An 18,922-nucleotide genomic window follows, 5' to 3' on the forward strand; every position below is an offset into this window, starting at 1 on the left:
GTAGTGAAGTGAATATGGGAATGAATGTATGATATTCATGAATGTATGAATGTGTGATGAATATTCGACTATTGATGCAGATTACTTTGAAAACAACTTAAACAACTTTGACAAAGAGGGGAAGGAGAAAGAAAGAAGCAGGGGAAAAGACAACATGAATGATGTCCTTTATTCTCTTCTCTGCCTGGCTAATTCCTATCTCTCTTTCAAGATTCAGCCATAGTTTCCCCTGTATCAGAAAAACCTTAGCTAATCTTCCAATATTAATTAGATGTGCTCTGTAGCACTCCATATATACATCTGTTATACTATTTACAACAATATAGTTTAATTGTTCTCTGTTTTTTCTTACTAGATGGTTCTTAAGAGCAGGGACTTTGTAACTCCAATGCCTAATTAGCATGATGTCTGGCATATAGTAGGTGGTGAATTCAGGTTTAATGAATGAATGATAGATTTAGGCATACATGGGATGAGAAGAAGGAGCCAGTGATAAGGAATAGATTAAAGGTACAGAGAGCAGAGTTGGGATGTCATCGATGGAACAATGTCTTTAGGTCTGCCAATGAGGATGGATATCAGGGCACAGGAAGAGTGATTAGTCCTGAAAAACGAGGTAGGGATATGTCTGTATAGAAATGTGTCAAGATGGAGGGGTTGGTACTAAGAACTTTTTTCCTCCTGTAAACAGGAGGGGCCAAAGGGTAGGGAGGCAAGACGTAGAGGAATAGAGAGTTGAGGAGAATGGCAAATGCTTGGAATGAATGTTATGGGGGAAAGAGAAAATCTTGATCAAAGTAAGGTAGAATAATTGCCAAGCAGTGGATAGCAAGGAATTGAGATAGGAAACTCTATCTTCCTAGTAGCTTTCTGAGGTCAGGTGATTCCCACCCACTCCCCAACCCGACCTCCCCAGCCAGACACAGATTCCAGCTTTTAGAACATGAAGGGATGACGTTTAAAACTGATATAGGGCTGTGTCAACTAAAAAATACGCACAATGTGAGAATAATGAGTTTCAGTTTTATTCAGGGACTGCTTTGAGTACTATAGCTCAGGAGACAGCCTCTCAGATAGCTCTGAGAAACTGCTCCAAAGAGGTAAGGGAGGAGCCAGGTTATATATGATTTTTTTTTTGCTGGGAAAAACATGAAGTCAAGCATCAAAAGATTACTGCTAATCACACAGAACAGCTATCTCAAGTTAATGATTTTAGTGCTTTTCTATGTATGGAAAGGTGCAAGAACCTGTGAAAATTTCCCTTGGATATGCATCTTAACTATCTAAGGGTTAGTATACCCAAAGCAGGGAATACGTCCTAATTTTCCCCAGCTTGAATTCCCCGCAGGGCCTACTGTCAGTGGGCTACTGCAGTGGGTCGCAACTTAATCCTTGTAAAACTCTAACAGGCAGGCTCTATTTTTTTTTTTTTTTAACATTTGGGAACTTGCTGTGGTGGTATAAAGACATATGCACAGGTTTACGGGATTTGTCTTAGAAAGAAGGAAGAGTTATGTCGGGCAGAGAGTTCAGGTGTTGTGGGTATTTAAACCGATGGGTCGTCAGTAGGGAAGGAAAGAAGATGCTAGGCTCGGGTATCCCTCCATCCCGTTACAGGCAGTTCTACTGCCTGATTCCAGCCCATTTGCCAGGGTCAGGCCCTAATTAGGGTCCGTATCTCAGGTGAAACCACTTCTTCCCCAGAATTGGCGCCCCGGCCTGACCCGGAAGCTTTCCCGCCAACCCGGAAGCAGAGCGCTGCGGCGGAGGCGCCGCAGCCGAGCTACCGCCCCCTCGCCGCCTGGCCACTACTTAGAAAATCCGGGCCGCGGCGGTGTCGGGTTGCACTGATGGTCCCCGGCAAGCGGCGGCGGCAGAGGCGGCGGGAGGATGACCTCTCCCCGAGAGCGGGGTGCCGACCTGGCCCGTTTCTACACTGTCACCGAGCCCCAGCGACACCCGAGGGGCTACACGGTGTATAAGGTCACCGCCCGGGTGAGTGCAGTTGTCTGGGTGGGGTAAGAGTCTGAATTGGGACGAGAGACGGGTGTGGACCCTGGTGTGGGGATGCCTGACGTCGGGTCAGAGCCGAGGGTGGGACTGGCTGCGCCTAGTGCCGGGACAAGCGTCCGAGGTGAGGGCTTAAGGAAGGATGGGGTGGGGGCAGAGCGTGGGATGTCCCGGACAACGCTGGAAACGGTCGCGGTAGTGTCCCCATTCCAGGGTGGGGCAAACGTTGGTCATTTTAAATTGATGATTCAGCCCCATCCCACTTGGACTTTCTCTTCTGAGGCTGAAATTTGCAGAAGTGGTTTTGCTTGCCTCCGAGGGATAATGCAGGTTAAAAAAAATGTTAAATTTATGTACTATTTGATTTACGTAAAAGAAGATATTTCTTCCTTTGACCTTTTATACAGCTTCAGGGTTGCACTGAGGAAGATAAACTCTTGGGAAGTATGTAAGTGGTAGGGCCACCATCGTAAGACCTCTATCTATGTCTTTCTGCCTCAGAGTTTTTCATGGTTTTCAGTAGAAGACATGAGAAATTCTGCTGATGGTGTCTTGTGTGAGTTGTCTTGAGGGCACATTTAAAAGTTGTGAGGCTCCTTTACATCAACTAATTGATCCAGTTTTTAGTACCCACTTTGTTCATGTTTCATTGCTCTTGCCTTGAGTTTTAGAGAGAGTTTGCATCTCCCTTCTTGGAAAATAATAGTAATAACGTTAAATGTGAGTATTAAATATAAAATAAGAATATTAAAATTAAATATCTATATACATGTATGTAGTAGGAATGTATGTGTATATTAGGCATGTTGTACACATCACCCAATTTAATACTAATTTTAATAATGAGGAAACTAAGGTTCAAAAGAGTGTTGTGGCTTGCCCAGCTTCACGTTGCAAGGTGGTAGCACAAATGGGGTTTGAGATCAGTTCTGTTTAACTCCAAGTTGTATAAAATGTTAAGAATTAACTTTATCATTATCATTAATTGTTAAAACGGGTTCGTGCTCCGGTCCGGGAGGATCCCGCGTGCTGCGGAGCGGCTGGGCCTGTGAACCGTGGCCGCTGGGCCTGTGCGTCCGGAGCCTGTGCTCCGCGGCGGTAGAGGCCGCGGCGGTGGGAGGCCCGCGTACCATAAAAAAAAAAAAAAAAAAAAGAGGTAGAGATAGCAGTAATGGTACAATATACATTTGGGGGATGTAGTAATATTGGGTGATAGCTTAGGAAGTGGGCTTTCAGAAGAACCTTAAAGGTTAAATAGATTTAGATAAGCAGAGTTTGGGGCATGGGAATGGCACATGCCTTATGGAAATGGTGCACAATTCAGACAAGTGTGAGAGGATGAGATGAGCAAATTTGTGTAAATATAAAAAGACCAGGCCTGGTTATTGCAGAGGGCTGTACCAAGAATAGAGAGAAATTTGTTACTCCCTGTTTGCAAGTAAGGTTGCTATATAGGTGGAGTGTTAGTTTCAGGTTAAGAAAAAATTTTAAGATTAAGGGGGCTCTTATTATACCACTCTTGAAACCTTTCTAGTCTTTGGGACCTTCAAAAATCTAGACTTGGTTTCCTAACATAGTTTGTGGAATTAGAACAGTCTTCAACATACGTAATGTTCCCCTCACAGCACCCTGTTTATCTCTTATTATAACACTTACCACAGTTATATTGTATTAATCTTTTTACATGTCTATGTCTCTTAGTAGATTTAGAGCAGGTCTCTATCATTGATATTTGTTTCCTTTTATATCTCCTAAGGCAGTGGGGCACAGAATGCCTAAAAAAATATTGTTGAACGTTTTCCTCTCTATTTCTTCTCTAAACACACCCAATAAATGTTTAGTTTCAGGCACTACGTGCTTCTAGGGATACAAGGCTGAATAAAGTGTGGACCTTCCTTTCAAGGATACTCCTAGTAGAAAAGGGTTTACTGGACTTAAAGAAGTATAGTACAGGGTAGAAAGTGTTAAATGCCATAAGAGACTACAGAAAAGGGCTATGGGATTTTAGAAGACAGAGAGATTGCTTCTGGCCCAAGGGACAAGGGAACATGTACCAATTAAGGTAGGTGGTGAGAGATGGGAAGGATCTAGATGGGTGGGATAAATGGAGGTGGGCATCGTAGGTAGAAGGGTAGGTAGAAGGAATAGAGCCCATTAAGGCCTGAAGGTGTGAATGTGTGTGGAACTTGAATAGGAAGCACTGAGTATGATTATTACTTGTATTCTTAATTTACAAAAGGAAAGGTTAACCTAATTGAGATCTTAAATATCTTAAGCTGTGAACTAACTTATATGACAGCATAAATTAGAAGATAAAGTAGCACATTGCCTGTTCTAACCAAATCCATATAATATGCATGCTACGTATTGCTTTGGTTGTTTAACTGGAAATTGCTTACACTGCCTTTTTTTCTCCTTGTAAATATTTACGTCATTTATTACTTATTGTACAGATTTTGTTTTCTAATTTTAAGGATTGAGGGTTAATACTGATATATACTTAAAAGACAACCACAGTATTATAAAATAAGCAAAATATTTGTTATTTTTTGAGACTTAAGGAGAAAAACAGCTTAACTCAGGAGAATTAATCAGGTAAGTAGTGCTCCCCTGAGAGAACTTCATAAGATAAAAATGTCTTCTTTATGTTTCCTATTACTGACTGACTTCTAGCTTTAAGGAACAATCTCTGTATTCTTGATCCTTGCAGGGTTCTTTATGTAGGAGTAGAATTAGAATCATGCGGAGTAGCATTGCTAAATTTTGAGTAGCATAAGAGCTGTTTCATGTTCTTAAATCTCCTTTACACTTTTTTTTTTTCCCCTCAATTCTCTGGAACCTGTCAGGCTTAGATAACCTTATGGCCAGTTACAAGCTTGCTAATGGATTTCCTAGTTAAACTCTGTGTTGCTTATTAATTTTCAACTAGAATAAGTACTTCTGTTCAGGATTGGAAAATTCTCTTGTAGAATTCCATTGAGTCTTTAGTTAAAGGAGACACAGATATGAAAGAACCATTAGCAGTGTTTTTGGTTGTATCATCATGCTAAGGTTACAAAATTCTCATAATGTAATATAGATTTCTCAACAGTATTAAGTGAATGGTAATTCTTGCCTGTATTCTTTCCATGAATATAGAAAGAAAAAGGTATGTTTTTATTTTTAAAAGATGGTTTGCCTTATGACTTTATGTTGTTTATATTGAGACGTAATTTATATACGGTAAAATTCACCAATTTTAAGTGTATATAGTTTGTTTAGTTTTGACAAATGTCTATAATTGTGTAACCACCACAGACATCACTGCAGGAGTTCCCTCATGCTCCTTTGCAGTCAGTCCGCTCTCCCCACCCCCTGTCCCTAGGCAACCACTAGTCAGTTTTCTGTCGTTGTAGATTAGGCTGTATTTTCTAGAATGTTATATAAAAGGAATCATATACAGTGCTTTTTTGGGGGGGAGGGATCCAACTTCTTTAACTCAGTATGATTACTTGAGATTCATCTATGTTGTGTATTTTTTTTAATAAATTTATTTTTTATTTATTTACTTTTGGCTGCGTTGGGTCTTTGTTGCTGCGGGCTTTCTCTAGTTGCGGCGAGCCGGGGCTACTCTTTGTTGCGGTGCGCAGGCTTCTCATTGCCGTGGCTTCTCTTGCTGCAGAGCACGGGCTCTAGGTGCGCAGGCTTCAGTAGTTGTGGCTTGCGGGCTCTAGAGCACAGGCTCAGTAGTGGCGCACGGGCTTAGTTGCTCCGTGGCATGTGGGATCTTCCCGGACCAGGGCTCGAACCCGTGTCCCCTGCCTTGGCAGGCAGATTCTTAATCACTCCGGCATCAGGGAAGTCCCGTATGTTGTGTATTTTTATTCTCTTTTATTGCTGACCAGTATTCCCTTGTATGGTTATACTACAATTAATCCATCCACCTGTTGATGGACATTTGGGTTGTTTCCAGTTTTTGGCTGTTAATACAGCTATTGTGAACATGTATATACAAGTCTCTGTACAAATGTGGGCTTTTATTTCTCTTAATAGCACACAGCCTTGTTTACTATACCTTTATACTAAGTTGAAATCTGGTAGTCTTAGTCTTCTTTCTTTTTCTTTCTCAAAATTGTTTTGGCTATTCTAGATTGTTTGCATTTTCATAAAAAGTTTGGAGACAGCTTGTCAAGTTCTACAAACATGCCTACCCAGATTTTGATTGGGATTACATTGAGAATGTAGATCAATTTCAGAAGAATTGATATCTTTAAACAGTATTGAATCTTCTGATCCATGAGCGCACATCTTCCATGTATTTAGCTCTTTAATTTGAACCATATTTTCTAGTTTTCAGTGTGCAGGTCTTGCACATACTTAAAGCAATTTGGGTTTGTTTTCAAACTGTGAGAATTACATGTCTTTATTTTACATAGCTAATGTTTACTGAGTATTAATAGCAGACACTTCTGTGGTGCTTTCTATGAGTCAAGCTCTATTCTAAGCACTTTATATAAATTAGTACATTTTTCATAGCAGCCTGATGAGCAGCTGCAATTATTATTCTCACTTTATTGTGAGAAAATTGAAGCACAGACAGGTTAAGTAACTTGCCTAGGGTCACACAACTAGCAAATTATGGAGTCTAGATTTGAACCCTGGTAGACTGGGTTTTTAATCCCAGTGCTGTGCTGAATACCTAAACATATTTCGTTAGAGGCTGTGGCTGTACTGTAGCTTGGCAAAAGTGACAGATGCAAGTGTACTACAGTGATTAGGATGATGTGAACAAAGGGGAGCAAGGAATGAATAGAAGTACTCAGCTTGACTCGAATCTGAAAGCTGCTATTATTTCCAAAGCTTCATATTCAGGCACTATTTGTATTGCTTAGAGGGAACCTGCTTTCAATTCCTGAGCACATTCTTGTATGGCCTGCTTGTGCTTGGGAAGATAATTATTTGTAGTTTTCTAAGTATGCTGGTACCCTGCATTCTTAAATACCTCTCTGTTAGATGCTGTTTCCTCTGTCTGGAATGCTCTTTCCTTTTGTCTTGGCAGTCCCTGTTCATCTGGTGTTAGCTCCTGCCTTGTGTTCTACAGGAAGCCTTTTTGAATTTTATTTCCTTTATTTGTAATTTCTATTTGGGCCTCCCCATCACCACCACCTCCCCCACACATATAAATCTGCCCTTATAATATGATCATCACCATTAATTATACAGTTGTACAAAACCAGAATCAGGAATTTAAACGTTTCCTTTTTTTTTTCCCACAACTCACACACACACACTGTATTTTATTTTTACAAGAGATAAATAAACTGACACCAAGCATTGTAAATGGATGACCACAACAAAAGCAACAATGATTGCAATTACCAAACACGAGACACACTCATACTATGTCATAACATTGACATTCAGTCCAGTAATCCTCCACTGTAACAGTTCCTTTACTTTGCAGTGAAAACTGATTTGTATACTTTTTGCCTCTGAGTCCGGGTGGCTTTTTTTTTTTATTCAAACAAAAAGTCACAAAAATTATAATCATCCTCATCAGTTCACTCAGCCCCATGTAATTAATTTTTTTTCCTCTTGATCTTTTGTTAGCACTTTTATTAATTCATTAGTTTTCCATTAGAGTTCTGAAAATGCTTATTCATTCAGTTAAGCAGTATAGTCAGTTACCAGAAACCTGTACTTGTCAGAGTCTTTTCCATGAATTCCTTGAAGATGAAACCCTTTTATAGGAAAATTTTGGGGAAAGCATCAGAGTACATCCAGAACAGTCTGTAAATGACAAAAGACTTAAAAATGACCATGGTTAAAGATTTGATGAAAGTTCATAATAATGCAATTGACAAGGAAATTTAGTTATTTCTGAGATATACATTTTAAAGTAATAACTAGAATTATGACTTATAACATTATACCAGAACATATAAGATTTTTAGAAATTTCATGTAATGTCTGAAACATTTATATTAACATATTTCCATACAAATAACCCAAAGAAAGTTTAGTATTAGTTGTTTGTTTGTTTTTTTATATCGCAGGTTCTTATTAGTCATCAGTTTTATACACATCAGTGTATACATGTCAATCCCAATCGCCCAATTCAGTACACCACCATCCCCACCCCACCGCGGTTTTACCCCCATGGTGTCCATACGTTTGTTCTCTACATCTGTGTCTCAACTTCTGCCCTGCAAATTGGTTCATCTTTACCATTTTTCTAGGTTCCATATACCTGCATTAATATACGATATTTGTTTTTCTCTTTCTGACTTACTTCACTGTGTATGACAGTCTCTAGATGCATCCACGTCTCAACAAATGACTCAATTTCGTTCATTTTTATGGCTGAGTAGTATTCCATTGTATATATGTACCACAACTTCTTTATCCATTTGTCTGTCGATGGGCATTTAGGTTGCTTCCATGACCTGGCTATTGTAAATAGTGCTGCAATGAACATTGGGGTGCATGTGTCTTTTTGAATTCTGCTTTTCTCTGGGTATATGCACAGTAGTGGGATTGCTGGGTCATATGGTAATTCTATTTTTAGTTTTTTAAGGAACCTCCATACTGTTCTTCATAGTGGCTGTATCAATTTACATTCCCACCAACAGTGCAAGAGGGTTCCCTTTTCTCCACACCCTCCCCAGCATTTGTTGTTTGTAGATTTTCTGATGATGCCCATTCTAACCGGTGTGAGGTGATACCTCATTGTAGTTTTGATCTGCATTTCTCTAATAATTAGTGATGTTGAGCAGCTTTTCATGTGCTTCTTGGCCATCTGTATGTCTTCTTTGGAGAAATGTCTATTTAGGTCTTCTGCCCATTTTTGGATTGGGTTGTGTGTTTCTTTAGTATTGAGCTGCATGAGCTGTTTATATATTTTGGAGATTAATCCTTTGTCCGTTGATTCCTTTGCAAATATTTTCTCCCATTCTGAGGTTTGTCTTTTCGTCTTGTTTATGGTTTCCTTTGCTATGCAAAAGCTTTGAAGTTTCATTAGGTCCCACTTGTTTATTTTTATTTCCATTATTCTAGGAGGTGGATCAAAAAAGATCTTGATGTGATTTATGTCAAAGAGTGTTCTGCCTATGTTTTCCTCTAAGACTTTTATAGTGCCCAGTCTTACATTTATGTCTCTAATACATTTTGAGTTTATTTTTGTGTATGGTGGTAGGGAGTGTTCTAATTTCATTCTTTGACATGTAGCTGTCCAGTTTTCCCAGCACCACTTATTGAAGAGACTGTCTTTTCTCCATTGTATATCCTTGCTTCCTTTGTCATAGCATAGTTGACCATAGGTACGTGGGTTTATCTCTGGGCTTTCTATCCTGTTCCATTGATCTGTATTTCTGTTTTTGTGCCAGTACCATATTGTCTTGATCACTGTAGCTTTGTAGTATAGTCTGAAGTCAGGGAGTCTGATTCCTCCAGCTCCGTTTTTTTCCCTCAAGACTGCTTTGGCTATTCGGGGTCTTTCGTGTCTCCATACAAATATTAAGATTTTTTGTTGTAGTTCTGTAAAAAATGCCATTGATAATTTGATAGGGATTGCATTGAATCTGTAGATTGCTTTGGGTAGTATAGTCATTTTCACAATATTGATTCTTCCCATCCAAGAACATGGTATATCTCTCCATCTGTTGGTATCATCTTTAATTTTCATCAGTGTCTTATAGTTTTCTGCATACAGGTCTTTTGTTTCCCTAAGTAGGTTTATTCCTAGGTATTGTATTGTTTTTGTTGCAGTGGTAAATGGGAGTGTTTCCTTAATTTCTCTTTCAGATTTTTCATCATTAGTGTATAGGAGTGCAAGAGATTTCTGTGCATTAATTTTGTATCCTGCAACTTTACCAAATTCATTGATTAGCTCTAGTAGTTTTCTGGTGGCATCTTTAGGATTCTCTATGTATACTATCATGTCGTCTGCAAACAGTGACAGTTTTACTTTTTCTTTTTCAATTTGTTTTCCTTTTATTTCTTTCTCTTCTCTGATTGCCATGGCTAGGACTTCCAAAACTATGTTGAATAATAGTGGTGAGAGTGGTCCTTTTCTTGTTCCTGCTTTTAGAGGAAATGCTTTTAGTTTTTCACCATTGAGAATGATGTTTGCTGTGGGTTTGTCATATATGGCCTTTATTATGTTGCGGCAAGTTCCCTCTATGCCCATTTTCTGGAGAGTTTTTATCATAAGTGGGTGTTGAATTTTGTCAAAAGCTTTTTCTGCGTCTGTTGAGATGATCATATGGTTTTTATTCTTCAGTTTGTTAATATGGTGTATCACACTGAGTGATTTGTGTATATTGAAGAATCCTTGCATCTCTGGGATAAATCCCATTTGATCATGGTGTATGAGCCTTTTAATGTGTTGCTGGATTCTGTTTTTTTTTTTTTTTTTTTTGCGGTAGATACACGGGCCTCTCACTGTTGTGACCTCTCCCATTGCGGAGCACAGGCTCTGGACTTGCAGGCCCAGTGGCCATGGCTCACGGGCCTAGCCGCCCCGTGGCATGTGGGATCTTCCCGGACCGGGGAAGGAACCCGTGTGCCCTGCATCGGCAGGTGGACTCTCAACCACTGCGCCACCAGGGAAGCCCTTGTCGAGGATTTTTGCATCAATATTCATCAGTGATATTGTTCTGTAATTATCTTTCTTTGTAGTATCTTTGTCTGGTTTTTGTGTCAGGGTGATGGTGGCCTCATAGAATGAGTTTGGGAGTTTTCCTTCCTCTGCAGTTCTTTGGAAGAGTTTGAGAAGGATGGGTGTTAGCTCTTCTCTAAATGTTTGATAGAATTCACCTGTGAAGCCATCTGGTCCTGGACTTTTCTTTTTTGGAAGATTTTTAATCACAGTTTCAATTTCATTACTTGTGATTGGTCTGTTCATATATTCTGTTTCTTCCTGGTTCAGTCTTGGAAGGTTATACCTTTCTAAGAATTTGTCCATTTCTTCCAGGTTGTTCATTTTATTGGCATAGAGTTGCTTGTAATAGTCTCTTATGATGCTTTGTATTTCTGCTGTGTCTGTTGTAACTTCTCCTTTTTCATTTCTAATTTTATTGATTTGAGTGCTCTCCCTCTTTTTCTTGATGAGTCTCGCTAATGGTTTATCAATATTGTTTATCTTATCAAAGAAGCTGCTTTTAGTTTTATTGGTCTTTGCTATTGTTTTCTTTGTTTCTGTTTCATTTATTTCTGCTCTGATCTTTATGATTTCTTTCTTTCTGCTAACTTTGGGTTTTGTTTGTTCTTCTTTCTCTAGTTCCTTTAGTTGTAAGGTTAGATTGTTTATTTGAGATTTTTCTTGTTTATTGAGGTAGGCTTGTATAGCTATAAACTTCCCTCTTAGAACTGGTTTTGCTGCATCCCATAGGTTTTGGATGGTCATGTTTTCATTGTCATTTGTCTCTAGGAATTTTCTGATTTCCTCTTTGATTTCTTCAGTGATCGCTTGGTTATTTAGTAACATATTGTTTAGCCTCCATGTGTTTGTGTTCTTAATGTTTTTTTCCCTGTAATTCATTTCTAATCTCATAGCATTGCGGTCAGAAAAGATGCTTGATATGATTTCAGTTTTCCTAAATTTACTGAGGCTTGATTTGTGACCCATGATGTGATCTATCCTGGAGAATGTTCCATTTGCACTTGAGAGGAAAGTGTAATCTGTTTTTGGAATCTCCTATAAATATCAATTAAATCTATCTGGTCTATTGTGTCTTTTAAAGCTTGTGTTTCCTTATTTATTTTCTGTTTGGATGAGCTGTCCATTGGTGTAAGTGAGGTGTTCAAGTCCCCCACTATTCTTGTGTTACTGTCCATTTCCTCTTTTAGAGCTGTTAGCAGTTGCCTTATGTATTGAGGTGCTCCTATGTTGGGTGCATATATATTTATAATTGTTTTATTTTCTTCTTGGATTGATCCCTTGATCATTACGTAGTGTCCTTTCTGGCTCGTGTGACATTCTTTATTTTAAAGTGTATTTTATCTCATATGAGTATTGCTACTCCAGCCTTCTTTTGATTTTCATTTGCATTGAATGTCTTTTTTCATCCCCTCACTTTCAGTCTGTATGTGTCCCTAGGTCTGAAGTGGGTCTCTTGTAGATAGCATATATATGGGGCTTGTTTTTGTATCCATTCAGCAAGCTTGTGTCTTTTGGTTGGAGCATTTAATCCATTCACATTTAAGGTAATTAACGATATGTATGTTCCTATGACCATTTTCTTAAGTGTTTTGGGTTTGTTTTTGTAGGTCCTTTTCTTCTCTTGTGTTTCTCACTTAGAGAAGTTCCTTTAGCATTTATTTTAGAGCTGGTTTGGTGGTGCTGAATTCTCTTAGCTGTTGCTTGTCTGTAAAGCTTTTGATTTCTCCATCGAACCTGAATGAGATCCTTGCTGGGTAGAGTAATCTTGGTTGTAGTTTCTTCCCTTTCATCACTTTATTATGCCATTCCCTTCTGGCTTGTGGAGTTTCTGTTGAGAAATCAGCTGTTAACCTTATGGGAGTTCCCTTATATGTTATTTGTCGTTTTTCCCTTGCTGCTTTCAATAATTTTTCTTTGTCTTTACTTTTTGCCAATTTGATTACTATGTGTCTTGGCTTGTTTCTCCTTGGGTTTATTCTGTATGGGACTCTCTGCGCTTCCTGGACTTGGGTGCATATTTCCTTTCCCATGTTAGGGAAGTTTTCAAGTATAATCTCTTCAGATATTTTCTCAGGTTCTTTCTCTCTCTGTACTCCTTCTGGGAATCCTATAATGCGAATGTTGTTGCGTTTAATGTTGTCCCAGAGGTCTCTTAGGCTGTCTTCATTTCTTTTCATTCTTTTTTCTTTATTCTGTTCCTCAGCAGTGAATTCCACCATTGTGTCTTCCAGGTCACTTATCCGTTCTTCTGCCTCAGTTATTCTGGTATTAATTCCTTCCAGTGTATTTTTCATTTCAGTTATTTTATTGTTCATCTCTGTTTGTTTGTTCTTTAATTATTCTAGGTCTTTGTTAAACATTTTTTGTATCTTCTCCATCTTTGCCTCCATTCTTTTTCCGAGGTCCTAGATCATCTTCACTCATTATTCTGAATTCTTTTTCTGGAAGATTGCCTATCTCTACTTCATTTAGTTGTTTTTCTGGGGTTTTTTCTTGTTCCTTCATCTGGTACATAGCCCTTTGCGTTTTCATCTTATCTGTCTTTCTGTGAATGTGGTTTTTGTTCCACAGGCTGCAGGATTGTAGTTTTTCTTGCTTCTGCTGTTTGCCCTCTGGTCAATGAGGCTATCTAAGAGGCTTGTGGAAGTTTCCTCTATTTTTATATTTTTAAGGATCCTCTATATTGTTCTCCACAGTGGCTGTATCAATTTACATTCCCACCAACATGGTAAGAGGGTTTCATTTTCTCTGTACTCTCTCCAGCATTTGTTATTTGTAGACTTTTTACTGATGGACATTCTGACTGGTGTGAGGTGGTACCTCATTATAGTTCTGATTTGCATTCCTCTAATAATTAATGATGTTGAGCATCTTTTCACATGCCCACTGGCCATTTGTATGTCCTCTTTGGAGAAATGTCTATTAAGGTCTTTTTGCCCATTTTTCGATTGGGTTGTTTGTTCTTTTTGTTGTTGAGTTGTATGAGCTGTTTGTATATTTTGGAGATTAAGCCCTTGTCTGTCGCATCATTTGCAAATATTTTCCCCCATTCTGTAGGTTGACTTTTAATTTTTTTCATGGTTTCTTTTGCTGTGCAAAAGTTTGATTAGGTCCCATTTGTTTAATTTTGTTTTTATTTTTATTGCCTTGGGAGACTGACCTAAGAAAACATTGGTACAATTTATGTCAGAGAATGTTTTGCCTGTGCTCTCTTCTAGGAGTTCTATGGTGTCAGGTCTTATGTTTAAATCTTCAAGCCATTTTGAGTTTGTTTTTTGCATGGTGTGAGGTTTATTTTGGTTTATGTTGTGCATGTTCTGACTTCATTGATTTACATGCAGCTGGCCAACTTTCCCAGCACCACTTGCTGAAGAGAGCGTCTTTTTCCCATTTTATATTCTTGCCTCCTTTGTCGAAGATTAATTGGCCATAGGTGTGTGGGTTTATTTCTGGGCTGTCTATTTTTTTCCATTGATCCATATGTCTGTTTTTGTACCAGTACCACACTATTTTGATTACTGTAGCTTTGTAGTATTGTCTGAAGTCTGGAAGAGTTATGCCTCCTGCTTTGTTTATTTTTTTCCTCAGGATTGCTTTGGCAATTCTGGGTCTTCTATGGTTCCATATAAATTTTTGGATTATTTGTTCTAGTTCTGTGAAAAATGTCTTGGGTATTTTGATAGGGATCACATTAAATCTGTAGATTGCTTTGGGTAGCATTGCCATTTTAACAATATTAATTTTTCCAATCCAAAAGCATTGGATATCTTTCCATTTCTTTGAATCCTCTTTAATTTCCTTCATTAATGTTTTATAGTTCTCAAGTATGTCTTTTACCGCCTTGGTCAGGTTTATTCCTAGGTGTGGAAAGTTATATCTTTGAGAAATGAAAAGAGTGGGCATGTCTCTCTTTTTTCGTTGTGTTTGATTATTTGTATCTTGACACTTCGGTTTTTTTTTCAATATGTTACTTTTGTTAATATTTTATCCTCTTAGATCTGCTATTACCCTAAACTAGCAGCTGAATAGTAATAGTGAAGTGGCCATCAGAAGACTTGATTATAATAGATTGCTCATAAAAGTAGCTTTTTAAAATTTATATTTAACTGATTTCCATTTGTTTCTAAAGGGACTTATTTTGTGATCATTTTTGGTAGGAAATACAATAGCTAGATTTGAATAAATTTTGTAGTTTTATTTTTCAGTTGCTATCTCTTAATCTTATGAAGAAGACAATTCTTTTGTGTATGTCTGAATTAAGAGGTTGATTTCAAATCATTCTTATGAGTTATTACGATAATAATTAGATAAAAGAGTGTCTTTCACTTGACTTTTAAGGAAACTAGGTAAAACTTATTAAGAAGTAGATAAAGTAAGTTAGCACTGGAAAGGATTTAGAGGACCTAATGACAGCATGGTTTGTTGTTTATTATGGGCCTTAGTTAGGCCAAGCCACAACATTCATTCTTTTTTTTTTTTTTTTTTAAAGATGGGCAAGAAGACTTATCTTAAGGTCGCTTTTCTTTGGTTTATTACTCAACTGGCAAGAAAGCAGTTTATAGCTAGTGCCAGAGCTGGTATTCAGACTCTCTTTTTCGATCCTTCTGATCTGCCAAAGTGCTTCTTCAATGTCTATTTTTTGGTTTACTTGCATTTCTTTGTGAAAGACAAATGGGTTTACCTAACAGGCATTAGGAGTATTACTTGGAATTTTAATCTTTAGGAGGGTAGACCTGTTATGTCCTGGAAAGAGCACTTTGTTGGGAATCACAGAGTTGTGAGATCCAGTCCTGTCTGTTACTGATTAATCTGCTTAGTATTAGTATGCTAATATATGCTTTTGGTCCTTGGTTATCTCATTGTGCCAGACAAGATTGTCTTGTTGATCGAATGAAATAAAATATTTAATTTCTTAGCACAGAGAGTTAACCTTCAATGTGAGCCCTTATTTGTTTTCCTAAATTCAGAACTTGTCATTGGCATTAACCGAGGCAGATGGACTACAAATGTTGCAGTAACATTTCCCAACTGTGTTTCAAATTTCTGTAGGTGTCGCACTAAATAAATCAAATAATAATAAAAAAACAACCTATGATAAAAATAAAAAGTTGAGTGGATAAATGACCTTGGGGAATACTATATATTTTACTTTTAGAGATTTACTAGGCATAATAGTGTGTTACAGGCCTTGAGAAATTCTGCTGTAAAAAAAAAAAATTTTTTTTTTAAAACAAAGGTAAACTGAGTTGACCATTAAGCCTCCTTGGAGAGCACCGATTATTAAAGAATATCCGTATTCCGTGGGATAGGCTTTTGAAGCACAGCTTTAGCACAATAATTTGCAGGATGACTTGGTGATATAATTCTCTATAGCAAAAGGCTCTTCAAGATATGTATAGTACTTACTGAGCCAGTGGTAGCTAATGCTTGCAGTGGAAATTTATGAACTTTAAATGAAAACAATCACTGCTTTAAATTCTAACTTTTGTGAAATTATAGGCTGAATTCTATGACAAAACATTGAAATTCTCCCAGAAAAAAATTACTAAATGCTAGCAACCTATATCAGGGTGAAATTACAGTATTTTTGTTTTGGAATTGATATTACTTGTTGAGATAATTGCTAATATAGTTTTAAAAGTTATAGAAATCTTGGTCTGAGGGCTCAGTTTTGTTCATTTTCAGTATGATGATATTTTTCTTCAGATTCTGATTTGATATTCTTATTTTTTGTCAATTTGGCAGTCCCGCTGAAGAGAATTATTTAGGTAGAAAGAGTTACTACTAAAGGACATTTGGGCTTAACTCATGTTATCCTAATACATTTGTGTTTTTGGTTTTCATTTCAGAGGACACATTGTTAACTTATTTAAGTGAGATTACACACGTGGGAATACCGAATCCTTATAGTGGGATACCAAGTGGTTGAACTTGGTAATGTATTTGGCAAGTGATTATATTTTTATAATGTGATGTAGGAGTCAGACCCAGTGTTTTCACCACTGTGCTTCAGTACCTAGCAGCAGAATAGGCACTGATATTTGTTGAATGAGTAAGAGAAAGAATAAATAAAACCTAATAGTGAAGGGTGTTGTGGAAGTAAGTAAAGTTAGTTATTGCTAAAAATACTGCAGATGAACGGACGGATGCAGTAGAGTACCACAGAAAGAGCACTGAACCAGGAGTCAGACTCTCGAGTTCTCATTCCAATCTGAAGGTGAATAGCCATGTGACCTTGCACAAGTTTCTGGATCTCTTCCTTGTTGGGTAAAAGGAGGACTCATAATAACCACTTCTGCCTAATTCATAGGTTGCTGAGAGAGTAACATGAAACACTGATATATCAATAAAATGCTTTGCAAATGCAAATGTACAAAGTCAAGGTCCCCCCCCCCCACCCCGCCCCGCCACATGCCTAGCACAGTGCCTTGAACAGTATTAGCATGGATATGGACTTTCTCTCTTAATACTAAAAAGGAGGCTAAGAAGCAGAGTTAGGACTGATTCTTGGAGTGATTACAGAGTGTTGAGGGTAGAAGGAGGAAGAAGAACCTACAAAAGAGAAGCAAAAAAACCAAAGAGGAAAGAGGAGAATCAGGCCCTCTACTTTCCAGACATGATTTTCACTAAGCTTTGTTTATGTTGTTTGGGAAAAGGATAATTAATGCTCAGGAAGTAGCTTTTGACTTAATTTTCTGAACTATGCCTAAGTAAATTTTCCCCCTTTAATATGAGAAGTATGTGAGGGTGAAGAGAAGTTCCATTTGGGAGCTTAAAAATTAAAGACCTTTGGGACTTCCCTGGTGGTCCAGTGGTTAAGAATCCGCCTTCCAGCGCAGGGGATGCAGGTTCGATCCCTGGTCGGGGAACTAAGATCCCACATGCCACGGGGCAACTAAGCCCGCATGCTGCAACTACTGAGCATGTGAGCCACGACTAGATAGCGCATGTGCCACAATTACAGAGCCCACGTGCTCTGGAGCCCATGTGCCACACCTGAGCCGGCGTGCCACTAGAGAAAAGCCCCTGCACTGCAATGAAGAGCCTTCATGCCACAGTGAAAGATCCCGTATGTTGCAACAAAGATCCCATGTGCTGTAACTAAGACCCAACACAGCCAAAAATAAAGTAAATAAATAAATAAATATTAAAAAATAATTTAAGACCTTCACTTAGGTAGTTTGAGTACTTAGGCTTTGATTTTCTGTAATAACCATGAGTAACTTACTGTGAAAACATTGAAGGTCTTAAGTCACTAAACTGTTCTTCTCTGCTTCTGGGATGCCACTGTGGTCTGGACAAGGAGAATTCAGCGAGCATTCAGTATCATGGGAAGCACCTAGGATGAAGCACTTCTTACTCTGTTGCTTAGCACACTACAGTCTTGCGCACCACCAGACTGTGAGCTCTGGGAGGTGTGAAGGCAGGGACTTTTCTTTTGCTCACCATCGTAGCCCTAGCACACAGCAGAAGTATGTGAGCCAGTAAGAGTGTGGGTGAGGAATCATAATCAGATTGGTTATTTCTGATGAAATGGTTTTAAAATTGTGGATATCATTAGGGGATTACTAATGTATTTTTGCTTATTGCAGTACACATATATTTGATTTCTGGAATGGCTTACTTGAGGAAAATCTAAAATGTGATACTTCTGATACATATACCAAACCAGGAAATAATTTCTTTTGTCACAAAAAGATCATTTGCATGTGTAAAAAAAGATTATTTAAAATAGCAAGGTACTTTAGTATATTTATAAAATGATTGAGTTGTAAATTAAGGAAATTAGTAAATTTTCAGAAAGGTACATCTTAGAATGTAAGGAACAGCTGAATAAATCTTATTGCCAGTGATCATATGTTGATTATTTTTGGTGGGTGGATATTAGTGGATTGATTATCTCTAACTTTCTTCTCGTTACCACATTTTACAAAAATATAAGAAAAAATTATAGGAGGCAAAATTAAATCATTTAATTATGTGAAACACACCATACTTTTGGAAAGGTGTGTGTGTTTCCAAAAACTTTTGGAAAGTTTTTTCGGGGAGGGTTGGAATTTGAAAGTAATAGCTAAAATCCAGTATTTGAATAATATATGGTTGTTAGTTACCTTTCTAACCTCTTACTTTAAATCTGTGTTGTTTAGTATGGTAGCCATTAGCCGTATGTGGCTACTTTTATTTAAATTTAATTTAAATGAAATAAAATTAAAAATTAAGTTCTTCAGTTGCAGTAGCCATATTTCAAGTGCTCAGTAGCCACACAGAAGC

The 18,922-nt window shown here is 37.9% G+C and overlaps 1 protein-coding gene across 3 annotated transcripts in view; it reads left to right on the forward strand.

The window, feature by feature from the left end:
* Positions 1-1,770: 1,770 nt before the first annotated feature.
* The window catches only part of RPS6KC1 (ribosomal protein S6 kinase C1), a 224,560-nt gene continuing 207,408 nt past the window's right edge, over positions 1,771-18,922 (forward strand). For all 3 annotated transcript variants that reach the window (XM_079905424.1, XM_079905429.1, XM_079905425.1), the window contains exon 1: positions 1,771-1,995. In XM_079905424.1, the coding sequence (XP_079761550.1) occupies positions 1,891-1,995 (105 nt within the window). In that variant the 5' untranslated portion in view covers positions 1,771-1,890. The remainder of the gene's footprint in view (positions 1,996-18,922) is intronic.

Source organism: Stenella coeruleoalba (assembly GCF_951394435.1).
Source record: "Stenella coeruleoalba genome assembly, chromosome: 1".
Lineage (NCBI taxonomy): Eukaryota > Metazoa > Chordata > Mammalia > Artiodactyla > Delphinidae > Stenella > Stenella coeruleoalba.